Source organism: Terrapene carolina, unplaced genomic scaffold, assembly GCF_002925995.2.
Source record: "Terrapene carolina triunguis isolate 2854851 unplaced genomic scaffold, T_m_triunguis-2.0 Scaffold102, whole genome shotgun sequence".
NCBI classification, from domain to species: Eukaryota; Metazoa; Chordata; order Testudines; family Emydidae; genus Terrapene; species Terrapene triunguis.
The window spans coordinates 4,111,553-4,132,804 of NW_020664453.1; the positions used below are offsets into that span (position 1 = coordinate 4,111,553).

Genomic DNA, 21,252 nt, shown 5'->3' on the forward strand with positions numbered 1-21,252 from the left:
GAATGGACCAATTATGCATTTACAATGGTATGGCATTCTACAACCCTGACCAAAACTGGATGAGCCACAGGAAGGTATAAAACTTCTGCAATGCCACTTAAATATGCATATTATACAACAAGGGAATTTCTCTATGACCACACCTGATAGTTCACCAATGAAAACCTGATGACCCTTACAGCTACTATAGAAGATATTTTTATTCATATAGATTTACCATTTTTAATCTTACCAAATTCTTGGCCTAGATAATCCCATGACAGAGTTCCTCAGATTAATTACCTGTTTAATGTTTACCACCCCCTTATCCTTTTACTATGGGACCAGAAAAATATGAAAACTCAAATGGACTTCCATATACCTTTCATTCATTTATATATCTGTAGCGTATCTTCTCTTACTTTTGCCTGTCTGAATTATGAAATTCTATATCCTATAATCTCTCTTTGTATGGAAACTCCCTCATACGCCTATAATCCCAATTATCGTTCTGCTGTAAGAACACGTATACATACACTTGTTCCTAAACTAGGGGGGGTTTATGCCTACAATACTCTTTTTAAACAAATATTATTGCAAAAATATTTGTACAAGCAGAAACACCAACCCCAATTCCTATGCAAATATTCCACATCTGTTGTCATCACCAAAGCCATCAAATATTCACATCACTATCAAAATCTGTGATAGGGATTATTAAACCCTTCCCAATAGTAAACAAATTTCCAATAAGTAGTAACAAACCTTACACTGCACAGATTTTGAAACAGGCATCTCTGTTGCTAGTAGGACTGGAAATCCTGACCCCACTGAAGACAATGGCAAAACTCCATTAAATAAGAACCCCAAAGAAAAATATCAGGCGCTTGCTAGTTTAAAAAACAAAATCCCACTCACATGTTCTCTGTGAAACTAAGATTTTTCTACTACAAAAAATAACTGCTCTTGAACAGAAAAGGCATGAAGCTACTGTTTTATTTCGTATTTCTTATCCAAAATAACTATTATTTGTACATCTAAACAAATAAAGGAATCTATGACTACTGACTACACTATCTAGGAACGGTCAGTGACCTGTGCATTCAAACTGGAGCATTTTGAAGTACTAAAGGTATGAAGGTTGTAGCTTTCATGCCGCTTTATGGCAATTTAATTGCAGTCTTAAAATGTCTGCAGTTTTACAAGAATCATATCAAAGTATCAGTGCTAGTTTTTCATATCCCTTTTCCTTAAATTTATTTAGAATTTTGGACATGGAGACAGATACTTATTAGAACACAATTGGGGGGGGGAGGGGGGGGAAGAAGCCATCATGACCAACACCAAAACCACTAAAAAAGTTGAAATAGACTGCAGGAAAAATAGCTGCACATAAGCATTGAGAAAGAGTTGTGCATTCAGGAACTGCATTTTTCCCTGCTGTGAGGGAACAAACATAATCCAAGCAGTCTATTTAGTAGGGTACTGAGAAAACTGTATTGCATGTGCAAAATAAGCCAATTATATGCACATTTTCATTTCAGCACTACCAAACTGGATCTACCACACTATTTAAACATTACATCCTACTTTATGCTGCACTCAAACAGAAAATCTCTGTCTTCCAAAGTAAAGAACTATGCTACCTCTTCTCTGATGACATTTATATAAACACAAATAGATAAAAGCTCACCTTACAGCTTCAGGAAAACCCATTCTGTATAATGTTACAACTACAGCACCACCAAGGCCTATGTTATGTTGCAGAGCAACCTTTGCACCAGGAACTTGTCTCTTCCCAGCTTCCCCTCTTAGCTGCCAGCAGAGTTCAGCACACTGAGCCAGACCTAAAAAATCAAACACAGAGAAGGCAGATCTTAAAACATTCCAACTATTGAAAGAGCAAGCAACAAATACAATAATGTTTTATATCATGCTACCTCTTCAGCAAACTGAAATGTAAAGAACTCCAGTTGCCAAAATCCTAAGAAAAAAGCTTTTTTTTAAAAAAAAAAAACAGAAGCTTAAATGGTGAGGTAATATCTTTTATTGGACCAACTTCTGTTGGAGAGAAGTTTTCGAGCCACACAGAGCTCTTTTTCAGGTCTGTGTGGCTCGAAAGCTTGTCTCTCTCACCAACAGAAGCTGGTCCATAAAAGATATTAATAATATCCTGGGACCGACACAGCTACAACTACACTGCATACATCAACTGAAAGGAATACAAAAACTAGGAGTGCTTAGGGCTAGAAAGTTATACTGATTTAAAAATGAACAATCTTAAAAATGCTGTTTTCTTTTATGTCAAATCCAATACTGACCATGACTTAGGTAATAATATTATTTAGCTCTTATATAGCTAAAATATGGGATAATATGACAGTGTTTCAATCTATTTTGAAAATATTTGTTTCATGAAGTTTTAGTACACGTCAAAATGTAATACTGTAATAAGATTGCTTAGACAAACATTTCTTATCATTGATATAACACTTAATAGAGAATTATTTCTGCACAATACAAAACTTACCATTTGATAATTCTGACTGTAGTTTTAAAAAGAACAAGCAAACAAGAAGGACACTATGAACCTGGGCAAGACTAAAAATTGACCAATACTCAGAGAGTGGTGCTTCTGGAAAGTTTTAGCTTAAAGAACACCGTCAACTTTAATTTTTTTGATAAAGCACCCTCCTTTCAATTGTTCTATAGGCATGAACTTTTTTTTTAATTCCTTTAAAAATATTTAATAATTTTTGCCTCCCTATTGAAATTTGTAAAGATCTTTTCAGCAATTAAAAAAACTAACTATAGAAGTAAAACAGTGAAGCAGAATATGGCCTTGGATCGAAGGTCCATTAAAATCAGTGGGAATTCTTCCATTGATTTCAATGGGCCTTGGATTGAGCCCTATTTGTTGATACGTCGGGGTACCTAAATTTTTTGACTAATTTGCCTAAGTTTATTTTAAAAAGCCCACAATCACTGTATTTGTCTGTACTTTCATCTTCCTTGAAAGACAGGACAGAAATTGTGCAATTTCTCCAGTGAAATAAACACCCCGCAGAGTTAGCTTTATCCTGACTTTGGAGCTGCAATACTGGCATATTTTAGTACTCTTATACCTGACTTTGGGCTTCAGGCTGTCTCTCTTAAGCAATCTTTGGTTTTAGAAAACTAATATTTTCACAGTTTTAGGAAAAAGAAAAATACATAGCATTTACATCTGTGCACGCATACTCTATAAACATATGAGTTTGTGACTCAAAGTGATGCATTTTTCACTTTCATCCCCTTCAAATGTCCACTGTATGGAAGATTAGTTTCCTTATTCTTTAACCATTTTATGGTAATACCTTCCAGATGAAGTCATTACTCAGAATGTCAAATTCTGGCCTACCAACGTGAGGGTCCCTTCAAGAAAATTCCAATTCTTTAATGAAGGCTTTATTACAAAAACAGCTGCGTGACAGTGTTTAGTCTTTAAAAAGAGACTAAGTTCTGAAAACCATATAACGAATTTTTAAGTAGTTCTATTTTTCACACCTTGATGGCAGTACTATAAATCCTTCTGCTAAAAGTCTGTCAAAAGACTGCATTAGCAGAACATTCTTGACACTTTTAGGAATTAGAGGAAAGAAGTACTTCTTTCAATTCTGCTGTAGGAATAAATAAATAAATAATAGTAATAATGAAATACTTCAAAGGCTGGCAGTAACAAGCTGAATTCAAAACCATTTGTTAAGTATTTCTTACAGAAATAAAAAACTGATCACAAAGACTCCTGAACAAGTTAGGGGTTGTATTTTTTTAAAGTAAAAAAAAAAAAAAAGCCATACTGCTCAAGTAGTGCTTTGTTTTTACAGGAAAGTATGCTGGCATACAGGGCCATGATGTATTTGGATCTGGATAATAGGCAGTAGGTTTAAAACAAAGAAAAGAAAGTATTTTTTCACACAATGCACAGTCAACCTGTGGAACTCCTTGCCAGAGGATGTTGTGAAGGCCAAGACTATAACAGGGTTCAAAAAAGAACTAGATAAATTCATGGAGGATAGGTCCATCAATGGCTATTAGCCAGGATGGGCAGGGATGGTGTCCCTAGCCTCTGTTTGCCAAGAGCTGGAAATGGGTGACAGGGGATGGACCACTTGATGATTACCCTGTTCTGTTCATTCCCTCTGGGACACATGGCATTGGCCATTGTTGGAAGACAGGATACTGGGCTAGATGGATCTTTGGTCTGACCCAGTATGGCTGTTCTTATGTTCTTAACAGCTGAACATGCCATGAGCGGAGGAAGGGCAGGAAAACTCGGCAGGTGAGGCAGACGGCACAGAGCTCCAGGATGTTGATGTGCATCTGCGCCTCCCTGGGGGACCAGAGGCCCTGAGCCACGTGGCTGTCCAGATGAGCACCCCAGCCAACGAGCAAGGCATCTGTGGTGAGAGTGGTATGGGCTGTGGGGGAATGAAAGGGATGCTGGATAAGACTGTGGACAGGTTGCAACACCACATGAGCGAGGTGAGGACAGAGGGAGGAAGCAAGATCAGTTTGCCTAGGCTGTCTGACTGAGGATCATAGATGCAGTGGAGCCACAGCTGGAGGCAATGCATATGGAGGCAGGCATGTAGCGTGACAGAGGTGCAGGCAGCCATTTGGTCCAAGAGAGAGGGGGCACTGACGGACTCGTGTGCATGGACAACGGTGGAGCTGCGAGATGAGAACAGTGAGGGCGGTGAAGCAGTCCAAGGGGGAAAAAAGGTGTGGGCCGCGACAGAGTCCAGACGAGCCCCTATGAAAATGAACATGCAGGTAGGGGTAAGGACCGATTTCTCCTCATTGATGCAAATCCCCAAGGCGTCTAGGAGGATATGAAGGGTGCGGACAGTGATAAGGAGGCAGGCCTGGGATGGAGCCACGAGGAGCCAATCGTCCAGGTAGGAAAACATGGAGTGACCCAGGCGACACATGTAGGCCGCCACGATGGCGAAAACCTTCGTAAAGACGAGGGGGGCAGTGCAATCCCAAAGAGAAGGACCTGGAATTGGTAGTGTGAACACCCCACCGTGAAGAGGGTCCAATGGTGCTGCCGGTGCCGGAAAGTCCTGGGGCTTCTCATAGACAGAGGGAGGGACGGTGTGCATTGGGGACAGCCGGTGATGAAGGCATGGTTGTCCCCCCACGATTGCTGTCGGGGTCCCAAGCAGCTCAGTAGGGTCAGGCACAGGGGTTGCCTGGCATCAGCAGTGCTTGCAAGTAATGGAACCATGGGTTGACCAGTGGGGCGTACATTGGTTGATATGGGTGGCGCCAGGGGTCCAGGCTGTATGACTGGGCAGGCAAGAAGGCAGAGTCCGGCTTGGAGGACCACTCCGAGGCCAAAGACAGATCCAGTAGAGGCAGAGTCGTCGGAACCATCAGTGTGGGATGAGATGAAGCCAGATGGTCCAAGAGCAGAGCAGGATGCTGAAGGAGAAGGGCTCATCCGTGGGAGCCGGTATTCTGGGAGCAACAATATGCCTGAGTGTGGACGGGAGCTGGCATATGGCAACATCAATTCAGCTGTTGGCATGAGAGGAGACAAGCGCCCCAGTGTATGTAAGACTGGGCATGCAAGTCCAGACATCCCAGTGGAGTGGACGGAGCCGGAAGTGACGGCAGCAGGCCAGTCACTGCGGCCAGTGGCAGGGCCGATGGAGCGCGGTGCTTGGACTTATGCTCTGAGTGGGATTTTTTGTCGCTGGAGCATCCGAGTTGATGTGTGACTTCTCACCTGACCTGGCACAGCTCAGGGAAGCAATGATGTGTTTAGAGACAGTCCCCGTCGGGGAGCCGCCCTTATGTCCATAGCTGTGCCTCTTATGAGCATGGTGGGTCTTGGGCAGTAGTGGTAGTGCCTCTGGAGCCGGCTGGGAAAGGCCCAGGGAGGAGCTCACCACCTGTATGAAGCGCCACTCTGATGGATCTGTTGGTCCTGGATCCGGTTGTGCACATGGTCACATTACCTCCTCCATACAGAACTTGCAAAGGCAAAGTTCTCTGGCCTCTTGAGGCCAATCCGGGAAAGGGTGGCAAATGAAGCAGCGGGCGGCAACGTGAGCTTCGCCCAAGCAGTACAGACAATGTTGGTGCTCGTCACTCACAGAAAAGGACCGTGGGCATGAAGCACAGTATTTAAAACTGGCTTGCCGGGGCATAGTCCCTGGGTTGGGGAGGAGCCCCGCAAGGGGAGAAGTCCAACAAAGAAAACCTAGCTAACAAATGGACAACCATATACAACTAGTAAAAACTATCTACAGACAACGATCAAAGAACATCTCTCTTGGTAAGCTAAGAGCAACGAGGAAGAGGGGTTCTGACTCTGGCCATCCAGCGGTAAGAAGAAACTGGAGCAGCATCAACCCGCATAGCCTCTTAAAGCCTCAGACACGCCACGCGGTCAATGCACGACGCACGTGCAGGTCAACGGATACTACCATGAACCGTTCTGACTCCGGCGTATGCATACCCATGTTTGGAATCCACATAGGGATCATCGCTCGAAGAAAAACATAACACCTAATCATCTAAGCTGGCACATCCAAAATCAGTATTAGAAAAGTTCTCAGTTAACAATATTGCTGAAAGTTAAAACATACTATATTAAATAGCAAATCAGCAGAGAATACACACATAATTTCTAAAAAGCCTTTAGAGTTTTTTCCCAGAAATGACCAACTGGCTCAGTGAGAAGCAAAATTACCCAATATAGGATTTCAAGGCTCTATCAAAAATCTGATGGGTTCTCCACACTTTTAACAGTGGTGGTGGATGATTTGCTTATAAAAAAGACGGTTACTCACTGTTGTAACTGTTGTTCTTCGAGATGTGTTGCTCATATCCATTCCAGTTAGGTGTGCGCGCGCCGCGTGCACGATCGTCAGAAGATTTTTGCCCTAGCAACCCCGGTGAGTCGGCTGTGGAGCCCCCTGGAGTGGCGCCGTTATGGCGCTGGATATATACCCCAGCCGACCCAGCGCCCCCTCAGTTCCTTCTTGCCGGCTACTCCGACAGTGGGGAAGGGGGGCGGGTTTGGAATGGATATGAGCAACACATCTCGAAGAACAACAGTTACAACGGTGAGTAACCGTCTTTTCTTCTTCTTCGAGTGCTTGCTCATATCCATTCCAGTTAGGTGACTCCCAAGCCCCCACCTAGGAGGCGGGGTCGGAGTGACACATTGCTGTGTGTAGAACCGCTGACCCGAAAGCAGCATCGTCTCTGGATTGTTGCACCAGCGCATAGTGAGTAGCAAATGTGTGGACCGATGACCACACTGCAGCTCTACAAATGTCCTGGATCGGTACTTGAGCCAGGAAGGCAGTCGAGGAGGCCTGGGCCCTCGTGGAATGAGCAATGAGGTGTGGCTTTGGTACACCGGCCAGGTCGTAGCAAGCACGAATGCAGGACGTAATCCAAGAGGACAGGCACTGTGAAGAGACCGGTGATCCTTTCATCCGGTCGGCCACTGCAACGAAGAGTTGCGTTGTCTTCCTAAATGGCTTTGTACGGTCGATATAGAAAGCCAGGGCCCTGCGAACGTCTAAGGAATGCAAACGCTGGTCTTGACGAGTAGCGTGCGGCTTCGGATGGAAGACTGGAAGGAATATGTCCTGATTAACGTGAAAAGGTGAGACCACTTTTGGAAGAAAGGCAGGGTGAGGGCGAAGCTGCACCTTATCCTTGTGGAACACCGTGTAAGGGGGCTCGGATGTCAGCGCCCTGAGTTCCAAGACGCGTCGTGCTGAGGTGATGGCCACGAGGAAGGCTGTCTTCCAGGATAAGTACAGGAGTGAGCAGGTCGCCAATGGTTCAAACGGAGGCCCTGTGAGCCTGGAGAGCACGAGGTTGAGTCCCACGTCGGAACCGGCTGTCGTTGCTGTGGGTACAGCCGGTCTAAGCCCTTGAGGAATCTAACTACCATCGGGTTAGAGAAGACCGAGGACGTGAGTTCTCCTGGGTGGAAAGCGGAAATAGCGGCGAGGTGAACCTTGATTGAGGATGTCGCCAAGCCTTGCTGTCTTAAGGACAGGAGGTATTCCAGTATGCAGGGGATAGGTGCCTGCAAGGGAGAAGTAGCTCGTTGCTCACACCAACAGGAGAACCGCTTCCACTTGGATAGATAAGTGGTTCGCGTAGAGGGCTTTCGACTTCCCAGCAGAACCTGCTGGACGGCCTGCGAGCACTGCCGCTCTGTCCGACTCAACCATGGAGCATCCACGCCGTGAGGTGGAGGGACTGTAGGTCGGGGTGACACAACCGGCCGTGGTCCTGAGAGATGAGATCCGGACTCAAGGGAAGCGTGATCGGCGTTCGTACTGAAAGATCCAGCAGTGTGGAGTACCAGTGTTGCCTCGGCCAGGCGGGGGCGACTAGAATCACCCGTGCATGATCCCTGCGGATCTTGAGCAGTACCCTGTGGACCAGCGGAAATGGAGGGAAGGCGTAGAACAGGTGGTCCTTCCATGTTAGAAGGAAGGCGTCTGACCGAGAGCCCGGGGCTCGTCCGTGCAGGGAGCAGAATACCTGGCACTTCCTGTTGGCCCGAGATGCGAAGAGGTCGACCTGGGGAAATCCCCACCTCTGGAAGACGGAATAGATGACGTCCGGGCGAATTGACCACTCGTGTGTCTGGAAGGACCTGCTGAGACGGTCCGCCAGCGTATTCTGGACTCCAGGAAGGAAGGATGCCGTAAGATGTATCGAGTGGGCGATGCAGAAGTCCCACAGGCGAATGGCCTCTTGACATAGGAGAGATGAGTGGGCTCCGCCTTGCTTGTTGATGTAGAACATTGCCGTGGTGTTGTCGGTGAGAACCAACACGCAACGGCCCTGTAGGAAGTTGAGGAACGCTTGGCAAGCTAGGCGCACCGCCATCAGCTCTCTGACGTTGATGTGGAGGGCTAGTTGGGCCACGGACCAGAGGCCCTGGGTATGGTGCTCTCCGAGGTGAGCGCCCCAACCTAGAGATGAAGCATCCGTGACTAGGTGGAGGGAGGGTTGTGGGTCGTGAAAGGGTACCCCTGCACAGACCACCGTACGATCCGTCCACCAGGTGAGGGAGGCCCGGACCGAGGCCGGAACCGTGACCACCATATTCAGGTCATCTCGATGAGGACGGTAGACCGATGACAGCCAAGCCTGCAGTGGGCGAAGTCGTAGCCTGGCGTGCCTGGTCACGTACGTGCACGAGGCCATGTGGCCCAATAGGGCAAGGCAAGTTCTTAAGGTGGTGATTGGAAAAGTCCTGAGTCCTTGAATGACGCTTAGGATGGTCTGAAAGCGGCTGTCGGGGAGGATAGCTTGGGCGCGTCTGGAGTCCAGGACTGCTCCGATAAACTCTATCCTCTGAGTTGGTACCAGGGTGGACTTTTCTCTGTTGAGTAGAATGCCCAACTCGTGGAAAGTGTGTGTCACCATGCGGACATGAGCCTGCACTTGGTCCCTGGTGCGGCCGCGTACCAGCCAGTCGTCCAAGTACGGGAACAGCTGTATCCCTTGTCGACGAAGGAAGGCCGCGACGACTGCCAGACACTTTGTGAACACTCTGGGAGCCGAAGACAAGCCGAAGGGAAGGACTGCAAATTGGTAGTGCATTGCGCCTACTACAAATCGCAGGAAGCGCCTGTGAGGCGGATAGATCGCTATGTGAAAATAAGCGTCCTTCATGTCGAGGGCGGCGAACCAGTCTCCAGGATCCAGTGAAGGGATGATGGTCCCCAATGAAACCATGCGGAACTTCAACTTTACTATGAATTTGTTGAGTCCGCGCAAGTCTAAGATGGGCCGTAGACCCCCTTTTGACTTGGGGATCAGGAAGTAGCGGGAGTAAAACCCCCTGCCCCTTAGCTCCGATGGAACCTCCTCTATGGCCCCCAAAGCAAGGAGCCCAAAAACCTCCTGTGTAAGGAGTTGCTCGTGAGAGGGGTCCCTGAAGAGGGACGGGGAGGGGGAGTGGGAGGGCGAGGAAAATTGGAGGGCGTATCCCCTCTCCACCGTGCGAAGGACCCAGCGGTCCGAGGTTATAAGGGACCAAGCACGGTGGAAGCGGGAGAGGCGATCCCGGAAGGGGGGAGTCGGATCCTGGATACAGGCCGAGGTGCCGTCCTCGACCGCACCTTCAAAAGTTTTGCCTAGGCCCTGAAGGTGGCCTAGGCTGTCCCTGGTTTTGACCAGGTTGAGGGCCGGTCGACCTCCGCCTGCCCCCTCGACCCCGCCGCCTGGCAAAGTCCTGTCTAGGACGAGGCGGGGGAGGGTAAAATCTCTGTGGCGGCGGCCGGAAGGGTCTGCGCTGAGGCCCCGGGACATGCATCCCCAGGGAGCGCATCATTGTCCGCGAGTCCTTGAGGTTTTGGAGCCTCGCGTCAGTCTTCTCTGAAAAGAGTCCGTGGCCCTCAAACGGCAGATCTTGTAGCGTCTGCTGCAGCTCTGGTGGCAAGCCAGACACCTGGAGCCAGGAGAGTCGCCGCATGGCTATCCCCGAAGCCAGGGTCCTAGCTGCCGAGTCCGCAATATCAAGCGAGGCTTGTAAGGAGGTGCGCGCCACCCGCATACCCTCCTCTACCAAAGCCCCAAACTCCTCCCTCGATTCCTGGGGAACCAGCTCCTTGAATTTCCCCATCGAGGACCAGGAGTTGAAGGAGTAGCGGCTCAGGAGCGCCTGCTGGTTGGCCGCTCGGAGTTGGAGCCCCCCCGCAGAGTAGACCTTGCGTCCGAACAAGTCGAAGCGCTTAGCGTCCTTCGACTTGGGCGCAGCGGCCTGCTGGCCATGGCGCTCCCGTGCATTCACCGATGATACCACCAGTGAGCACGGCTGAGGATGGGTATACAGATATTCATGGTCTTTGGAGGGGACAAAGTACTTCCGCTCCACTCCTCTGGCCGTGGGTGGAATCGAGGCCGGGGTTTGCCAGATGGTGGTGGCATTGGCTTGAATGGTCGGGATCAACGGTAACGCCACGCGAGAGGGAGCGTCCGCTGACAGGATATTTACAATGGGGTCGTGAACCTCCACGATCTCCTCCATTTGGAGGTCCATATTGCGCGCCACCCTTCGCAAGAGGTCCTGGTGCGCTCGCAGGTCAATAGGAGGCGGACCCATGGCGGATGTGCCCGCTACCGCCTCATCGGGGGAGGAGGAGGAAGATCCCCCAGGTGGCAAGGGGTCCAAGGGTGGTTCCTGCTCCAGTTGTTCCTGAAGGTGAACGTCAGCAGCCCCTGGGACCAGGGCCTCCACCGGAGTGGGCACCGGCGCCTCCATACCACCTGGTGGGGGGCGGGAGATGGTGGCCTCCGGGACCCTGGGCTCGGAGCGTGCCGAGCGGGACGCAGAAGGAGGGGCGCCTTGCGCCTGATGGTAGGCCCACGGCGTCCAGAAGGACCAATGCGCAGGAGCTTGCGTAGGGTCCTCCGCTGTCTCCTGCAGGTGGGTGGCCTACGCCTCCGAGGAATGGGACGCCGACCTCGATGGCCACGGCGGTGCCGAGCGCACTGACACCGGCACCGGATGGTACGGTGCCGATCGGTGCCGGTCGTAGGGCGATCTGTCCCTGCCCGGTGCCGGGGAACGGTGCAGAGATCTAGATCGGGATCGGTGCCGGTAGTCTCTTCGGTGCCGAGAGCCCGATCTGGAGCGGGACGAAGATCTCGAGGAGGCCCGGTACCGGGAGCGGCCTCTCGAGCCTGAGCGGCGCTCATACCGGTGCCGGGAGCTCCGCCTTGCGCCCGAGCGGTGCCGGTCGTCACGACGGTGCCGGGATCTGGAACGGCGTCGTGAAGGTGATCGGTGCCGCGAGTACGACCGGTGCCGAGGTGACATTCGGCGCCGGGACTCCGAGCGGCGTCGGGACGTGCTCCTGGACCTCGAACGGTGCCGCAAGTCTGGAGCTGGAGACGGCGGGCGCAGCAGGGCAGGCTTGCCCCTGGACTGCAGCTGTCGCGGAGCAGCCGGTGCCAGGAGGTGTGACGGCCCCGGTTCGGTGAAGGCAATCAGGTCCCGTGCCGTTGCAAATGTCTCCGGGGTGGACGGGAGACAAGGTTCCACCACCAGCCTAGGTGGGGAAACAGTCCGCACCGGACTCGACGGCCTCGGTGCCGGAGTCAACGGTGGGGCCGCCTGTTGTGGGCGGTCCAACGGCGGACGCGGCTCTACCCCCGGCACCGAGGGAGCCGGCGTCTTCGGCGCAGCCTTGTCCTGGGTCTTGCGGACCTTCTTGTGGCCCGGAGACAGCGATCGGCGCCGAGGCCCCTGAGGCGGGCGCGGTGCCGACGTCGGTCGGTGCCGTGGTTTATCCGTCGCACCGGTCGGAGCCGCCGGGGCGCTGCGCACGGAGGCGCTCGGTGCCGGGGTGCTGTGCATCAAAGTGCTCGGTGCCGGGACGCTGCGCACCGAAGGAGGGTCCGGACTCAGAGCCGCCTCCATCAGGAGCTGTCGGAGCCTGAAATCTCGCTCCTTCCTCGTCCTCGGCTTGAAGGCCTTGCAGATAGGGCACTTATCTGCGGGATGGGCCTCCCCAAGGCACTTCAAGCAGGAGCTATGCGGGTCGCTTGTTGGCATGTGCTTCCCGCAGGACGCGCACGGCTTAAAGCCAGGAGCCTTGGGCATGAGCCCGGCTGTGCGCCGGGGGGAAAAGGGGGGAGACAACCCCCTAAACCCCCGCTAACTATTTACAACTAAACAAAAAACTAACAATTAACTATCTAAAGAACTATAACAACTATATACAACTATCTACACTAATGAAAATGAGAAAGCTAGGGAGAGTGGAGATCAGCTAAGCCGCGCTCCACAGTTCCAACGACCGTCAGGGGCGGTAAGAAGGAACTGAGGGGGCGCTGGGTCGGCTGGGGTATATATCCAGCGCCATAACGGCGCCACTCCAGGGGGCTCCACAGCCGACCCACCGGGGTTGCTAGGGCAAAAATCTTCCGACGATCGTGCACGCGGCGCGCGCACACCTAACTGGAATGGATATGAGCAAGCACTCGAAGAAGAAATCATAATTCTTTTTCAATTGAATTGAAACAATACTTCAAGTACTCCATGAAGTGTTAGCTGGTGTTTAAGGTACGGATTGTCCCAAATAGATCCAAATATATGCAGGTCAAAAGAAAAATGAAGTTTACAAAGTTCACAATCAGTAAAAAGCTAAGTACAAAGTTCAATGCCAGCCTGACCCTTCATCATATAACACCACAGAAACTGGTTTAAGATTTACATTTTAAGCATCTTACATTTAGATTATAACTGAATAGCTCTTCAAAGAAGTGTTGCAGCATTTATGAATAAACGTATATTATGGTAAACACATGGGTACGCTATAATCACATTTTTTTATGTTAAATGCAGTATACTTTCCTATATACATATGGAAAACATCTAATGAAACCCATTAAATTGTGGCAATCCAGAGAGAAATTACAGATGGTCTTAAACTAAAATTATTATTGAAAAAAGAAGTTGGGATATGTCTTGCTAAAATGGCACTTCTAAAACCACAGGTATTTAGCTTCTGAGAAAGACTGCTGAAGTACAAAACTGGAAGTTTCAAAGGAATGCATGAGAAAGTTGGTTGAAGGTTCAGCTTTAAATTACTGCATAAACATAAAAGTCTTCAGCGGACACATTATATAATGCAGAAGATAATATTCACCTCAACTACTTTGAATCCCTTTCTCTGAATAGGCAGCTGGAGACAGACTTTGTATATAAAATAAAACTACAACATTTTAAAACTAATAGCTTGATTTTGATTGGAGTAGTCTCTAAAACAGAAAAATATATGTTTATATCTCAGTGTAAACTGTATATTCAAGTACTCTCTGCAAAGTACAAAAATGTATTCTTAGTATAGTCTATTGAAACTTAAAGAAAAATTAGTAAGTACTCAAGTCTCGAAAGAAAAAAAATTATATCTTAACTCCGTATGCTTTGTCAACAATATGAACTTTCTCTTGAACATGTTTGCTCTCTCCGGACAGATTAATTAGGTCTGTGCAAAATACCTCTGTACATCTAGCTACTTAGACATTTTAAGTCAAGTGAAAATGGATTTTATTTTAATTAAGAAAAAAATTCTAGCCCAGTCCTTTTAAAAAAAATCACTAATTAAGCAAAAGTTATGTCACATATCATCCTCTATTATTTGAACTATTCATTTAGTTAACCAATGAAATGTATATGACAAATACAAAATTCATATTCATAGCTCAAAGGTGGCAAACATTAAGAGTAAACTGCATAAAGTCAAGAGAGTATTTTGACCTTTGTAAGTGAAAAAAACAACCAATAGCAAAATAACTTCTTACATATTGGAAGTCATTAGACAGACACATTATATTCTCAGACCCCAGCACTCCTTCTGCACAATTATTTCACCATTCATAATCACCGATACCTTCAGAACCTGATGGAGAAACTGTCAGTTTCCACATGCAGACCTCAAAATCATTAGAAATATAAATTCTGTATGTGCCTTACCTGTGGCACCCAATGGGTGTCCTTTAGAAATCAAACCACCACTGGGGTTTATCACCCATTTTCCACCATAAGTATTGTCTCCTCTATCAATCAGCTCCCCAGCTCTTCCTATAAAATAGTAATTGAAAAGGGGAAAATAACTGTAAAAAAAAAAAGTCACCTTATGGTACATTTTTAAACCTTACTGTTACTTCTGGATATTATTGCATATGTTTTGAGTCATTTGCTTCCATTGCCCACTAAATATATATTTTAGAACACTATATAAGCTTTTCAGTTTATACAATAATTAAATTAATAATTGGTAAAATTATAATGAAAAGAGCAAATGTACCTGAAAAGGAGCAGTTAGTCATTACAAATACTGTTATGTTTTTCACAGGAAATCACAACTTGCAGTAATATTAATGAGACACAAGGTGGGTGAGGGAATATCTTTTATTGGACCAATTTCTGTTAGTGAAAGAAATGCTCCTGGGGGAATTCTGCACCACTGCGCAATGCAGAATTTTGCAGAAATTAATGTTGGGCACGCAGAATTTCCTTTTTCCCCCCATAGAAATGGGCTGCAGAGATGTTGGCCGCCACTAGGGCTGCTGGACCCAGCAGAGTCCAGCTCCTAAATAGAAAACAAGGCCAGAGAGAGGGGGAGGGAACTGGACGGTTCCCAGCAGCTGCAGTTCCCAGGACGCCTGGAAGAAAAGAGGTGGCATGCAGGAAACTGTAAGCCTGGGACCCAACATCAGGCTGTTTCTGCTTCTGGATCCTTGGGTTCTAGAAGGGTAGGATCTGAGAGTGTCTGGGCCAGGGGGCGCAGCTGGCCTCTGTGGGGGGTGTCCGGGCTGGGGGGGCCCCGCAGATGGGCTCTGGGGGAAAGGGGGTATGAGTGTCTGAGCCAGGGAGGGCCCCACGGCTGGGCTCTGGAGGGGAGGGAGGTATGAGTGTATGGGCTGGGGGTAGGGTTACCAACCCTCCAGGATTGTCCTGGAGTCTCCAAGAATTAAAGATTAATCTTCAATTAAATATTATGTCATGTGATGAAACCTCCAGGAATATATCCAACCAAAATTGGCAACCCTAGCTGGGGAGGGGGCATAGCTGGGCTCTGGGAGAAAGGGGGTGTGAGTGTCTGGGTTGGGGGGCCCATGGCTGGACTTTGAGGGGAAGGGGGGGGGTGAGTCTCTGGCCCCCTGGCTGGGCTCTGTGGCGGAGGGGTCAGAGAAGCAGGAACTGAGTTGTCATAGCGGTTTCTTTAAATCTCTGCTCCTGGGGGAATTTTTGTGTGTGTCTGTATTGTTACAGACATACTTGCTGACAGATATTTTGAAATAAATTACCAAAATAATTGAAACTGGTGTGATTATACAGTGTTATTTTGACAAATAAAATTTGCAGAATTTGAATACTGCGAGCAGAATTTTTCATTTTTTGGCACAAAATTCCCCCAAGAGTGAAGAGAGAAGCTTTCAAGAACACGACCTGAAGAAGAGGTCTGCGTAGCTCAACAGCTTGTCTCTGTCACCAATAGAAGTTGATCCAATAAAAGATACTACCTCCTCCACTGTATCTCTCATATCCTGGGACCAATATGGCTACAACTCTAAAAGCAGTAATATTAATGGCAGTTGTTGGCATGCTGCAGACTCAATACTTTTAAATACATACATTCTTACTTAACAGTTTCAGTATTCAAACAACACAAACCACATGAAGTACCAGATTTTGATTCATAGGGGTGAACAAATAATCTTGTGCATTTGGATTGAGCAATTTTCCCACTGAAGAGCTCTCAGGGTATAAGAAGTTAAAAAAACATTCTCATGACATTGACTGAAGAGTGAAATTGATTAGAACACAAGGAAAAAATGCCATATAAAATATGCTACTGAGTTATAAGTTAATAATTGACCAAATGGGAGTAACAGGAGCAGTGTATTGCATTTTCTAGGTGCACCATGACACATGTAGAACAAAGAGTGGGTGCTTCTTTTTACTATTGAGTGTACATATCTAAATAAATAGAAAATGACTGCAACCATTTTTGCTGCTCCTGGTGCCACAGAGACCCAGCAAATAATAATGTGGTATAGAGGAACAGGTCAGAGAAAGGGAAGGGATAGTAAGAAGAAAAGGACAGAGGAAGAGATCTTTTTAAAGCTTCGTTCAGTTAAAAATCTTGAGTCTAGTCTTGCAGGCATTTCTGTTGAATCCTCAATCTCAGCTTGCCTGTTCATAAATAAGACTATACACCACCTAGTGGTGTTTAAGTAAAATCATGCTATTTTTCAGAAAATGATTCACAGAGGATGTTCTCAACTTTTTAATTCAATTTTTGAAAAAATCAATAATAAGTTTAAAAGCTGAACTTTTTAAAATCTGAAATGTAATACTTCAATATATTTTGAACATTAGAACATTAGAAAAGCTATACTGGGGCAGACCAACAGTCCATCAATCCCAGTATCCTGTCTTCCGACAGTGGCCAATGCCAGCTACTTCAGAGAGAATGAACAGAACAATCATCGAATGATCCATCCCCTATTGTCCAGTCACAGCTTCTGGCAATCAGAGGTTTAGGAACATCCAGAGCATGGAGTTGTGATCCTGACTATCTTAGCTAATAGTCTGTGATGGACATATCCTCCGTAAACTTATCTTATTCTTTTTTTAAAACACAGTTATATTTTTGGCCTTCACAACATCCTATGGCAATGAGTTCCACAGGTTGACTGTGCGTTGCATGAAGAAGTACTTCCTTACACTTGTTTTAAAGCTGTTGCCTATTAATTTCATTGGGTGACCCCTGATTGTTGTTGTCATGCTGTCTGGAGTGGCTCAAGACTGAGTGCCAAACTCAGAACAGACTGTCAAAAGCAGAGCAGAAACCCCAAACTAGCTGTATGTTCTATAATTAGATTTCACCAACCCAGTAATAAGTGTGAACTCCTAAAGCACTATAACAATCTTACCATGGAATCACTGGCAGTCCCCTTGGGCATTCCAGTTCATCTTGCCACCCAGGCAAGCTGGACTATGTGATAGATGGTCACTTCATACCAAAAAAAATCACAATAATATTCAGGTTACACCCAGTCCCAAAGGACCAGTCACTTACCCTAGGTAAATTGTACTCAGATCTCAAACCAAGGACAACACCTGTAGCCAATCCTATAATAAACTAACTAAAGATTTATTGACTAAGAAAAGAAATTATAGTTATTTACAAGATTAAAGCAGGTAAGCATACACACACAAATGTGGTACAATCTTAAATTCAAAAGGTAATAGAAGCTTCTATAATAGGCAAGTTTTTATGTCCTTTGGGGCTAACCCAAGCCAAGAAGCTTGGGAAATCTCTTGCTTATGTCTAGGAATCTTTTCCCCTCAGAGTTCAAACAGCATAAAGAGACAGTTTCTCCTTGTCAGAGATTTTTATCCACACTCACCCCAGAATCCAAGCTGATGGGACGAGCACTCCTGCATATAGGTGACTAGGGGGAGCAATCAACAAAGTCTTTGTTCAACAATGGTTCATTTGAATGCACTAGTTCTTCCTGATGGGCAGGAGATGATACTTTTTGGGGTAAACTAATATTTCACACTAGGCAATGCTTCTCCCGTGACTGTGGGGAATTTACAGTCAAACATTTTTATAGTTTAAATGTTTGCGCTGTAACATCACTTTATGACATGGGATACTGATATACATGCAGCATCCTATAAGCATTCCATAAAGTCTAAACACTAAGCACATTGTTATAAATCTAATATCTATTTTGATAATGCTAACACACAGGTAAACAAGACTGGTTTCAAACTATGCATTTGTAGGTGTTCAGTGAGGAATAGGGGCCTTGGCATGAGCTGGCACCTGGTCTGCCAGCGTCACACTTGTGTCATGTAAAGGGGTAAATATCACTTCCCTATTCACTTTCTCCACATGATTCATGATTGTATATCCCCCTTAGTTGTCTCTTTTCTAAAATGAGCAATCCCAGTCTTCTTAATCTCTCCTCATATGAAAGCTGTGCTATACCCCTAATCATTTTTGTTGCCCTTTTCTGTAAATTTTCCAATTCTAATATATCTTTTTTGAGATGGGGTGACCAGAACTGCACATAGCATTCAAGGTGTGGGCGTATCACGGATATATATAGTGGCATTTTGATAATTTCATTCTTATTTTTTTATTTTTTCCTAATTTTTCTTCCTGTTAGCTTTTTTGATTGCAGCTGCACATTGAGCCGATGTTTTCAGAGAACTATCATTGTGGACTCCAAGATCTCTTTCTTGAACGTAAACAGCTAATTTAGAACCCAACATTTTGTATGTATAGTTTGAATTATGTTTTCTGATGTTTATTACTTTGCATTTATCAACACTGAATTTCATCTGCCATTTTGTTGCCTAGTCACCCAGTTTAGTGAGATCCCTTTGTAACTCTTCGCAGTCTGCTTTGGACTTAACTATCTTGAGTCGTTTTGTATCATCTGCAAACTGTCACCTCACTGTTTACCCCTTTTTACAGATCACTTATGAATATGTTGAACAGCACTAGTTACAATATAGATCTTTAGGGAGACTGCTATTTACCCCTCTCCACTGTGAAAACTGACCATTTATTCCTACCCTTTGTTTCCTGTCTTTTAACCAGTTTTTGACCCAATGAGAGGACCTTCCCCCTGTTTCTGCTGTGATTGCTTACTTTGCTTAAGAGCCTTTGTGTGGGACCTATTCAAAGGCTTCTGGATGTATTGTATTTGGAATCAAGAAAAAAAAAAATCATATCTGAGACTGAGTCCCTCCTTTATTCTCTGTGAATACTTCTGAAACAATTGATCAGCAAAACTATCTTTAAATTTCAAATAAAGCCACATAACTTTGCAGTATGATTGGTTTAAATCTATATTTGATGCTTCTTGTTCAAACCCCTTAAGTAAAAAAAAACACTACAACATTAAAATTTAAGGTCTTACCTTAAATACAAAATGTTAATGCATAGTCAGCAAACTTATGGAAAACTAAGATATTAGAATAGGAGACACCTTTTAGGAGATTTCTAATTTTTTTAGCCCCCAAATTTTCCAATTCAATATACCTTTCTTAAGTGTTGGTGGATTTTTTAAAACTATAAATGTTGACTAAGTGCATCTGGGAATTAAGTGTGAAAGAAAAATTGAAAAAAAACCTGTGTTTACTCACACTAGCCAGAAAATTAGGTCATAGCAACCTAACTGCCACTGGAAGCAGCAGGGAAGCACCAATGGTGTTAAGAAGGTTGAGAAGTAGCAAGATCAACTGGCCACAGCAGTAGCTGGAAGGAAGCAGAGCAAAATCTAGGATAAATGAATACAAGTCTAGGAACAGGGAACAAGAGCTTGAGCAGCTGAAAAGAGGGGGACCTGAAGCAGAGACACAAATAAGAGGGAGGAAAGTGAGTCAACTCCCCCCCGCACACACACCCTTCCTTTTAAGAGAACTCTCCCCCTGCAACTTGCTAACCACATGATTTTTTGCACCATGTATCTGTGATGCATTAATTTGCCTTTTGATATTCATTTAGACTACCACATGGAGTCATTTGTCCAATTACAGTTTTTACAATATGTTTATTTATGACTTATTAATATTTTGCTTTTCTTCACTCTTATGAAGTTACAGAATAATGCTCTTACCATACAGGACAGATTCATGCAATGAAGCAGTAATAACATTTGTTACAAACACCAAAGTTACAAGACATGTTTAATGTTGTTCATTTTAATAAACTAAAATTCTTCATTAATGTTATTACCTTCCCGACAAAGTCCTAAAGCTTCATAAGTAATGAGCTCATTAGATGAGAAACAATCATGGAGTTCAATCACATCCACATCTGTAGGTTTCAGACCTGCTTTGGAAAAACATCTTTTCGCAGCTTCTTTACTCATATCATAGCCAACCTACAACAACAAATTGTGAGTTACACAGTTCAAGACTTTAGACTATGCTCATCTGCTAGTTGTGACCGGAACATGTGCTATAAGTGAGCTGGCCTATAAGTGACGGTAATCTATTCTAATATTAATGTGCCTCGTACTGCAGTCTTAGATTTCCATTATGTGGCATAATTTTGCAGCAAGAAATCTGAGATTCTAAACTTTATTGTAGGAACAGTCTAAGTGATGGCTCCTCTGTGTTCTTCCTCCACTCCTTCTCCCTACATGTAAAAATATACTCAGCCAAAATTATTTAGTCATTAAGGGCAAGATATGCTGCTGGTATAATTGGGGGCAATTCCATAGATGTCAGAAGAATTGCAAATGCTTATGTCAGTTGAAAGTTTAGCCTCAAATCTCTATTTAGCTAGTAATCTGTACCTCTGCTGCCAGCCTTTAATGCTAATCTTCAATATCTTCAGCCAAATCTTTGACTTTAATGCTAATATTCAATATTTTTTAAATCAGACTTTCTGGAATGCATTAATTTGATTTGCACCTACTGGGCCAAATTTGGCCCTCAATTACCCCTGTGCAACCCCACTGACATCAGTGAGGTTGAATATTATGTGGTAGATTCCCAGATGGTGAAAACTGTCACAGCTCCATTAACCTATGCAACAAAGGACAGAATTTGGTCCTTAATTACAATAGACTGACTCATACTAGAACTATAGATGCAAATAACCCCTAACTTTTGAGAAAACTTGGCTCTGCATCCAAACTTTGCAGTTTAGGCCTACTTTTGGGTTTAAGTTAAGCAAACTAGCAATT

The 21,252-nt window shown here is 45.7% G+C and overlaps 1 protein-coding gene across 3 annotated transcripts in view; it reads right to left on the bottom strand.

Annotated features, from left to right (window-relative positions):
- Window positions 1-21,252, bottom strand: part of LOC112120568 (non-specific lipid-transfer protein) — a 46,054-nt gene that overhangs the window by 13,293 nt on the left and 11,509 nt on the right. For all 3 annotated transcript variants that reach the window (XM_026651715.1, XM_026651713.1, XM_026651714.1), the window contains 3 exons: window positions 20,295-20,442; window positions 14,501-14,608; window positions 1,673-1,826 (listed from right to left, as the gene is read on the bottom strand). In XM_026651715.1, coding sequence (XP_026507500.1) covers window positions 1,673-1,826; window positions 14,501-14,608; window positions 20,295-20,442 — 410 coding nt within the window. The remainder of the gene's footprint in view (window positions 1-1,672; window positions 1,827-14,500; window positions 14,609-20,294; window positions 20,443-21,252) is intronic.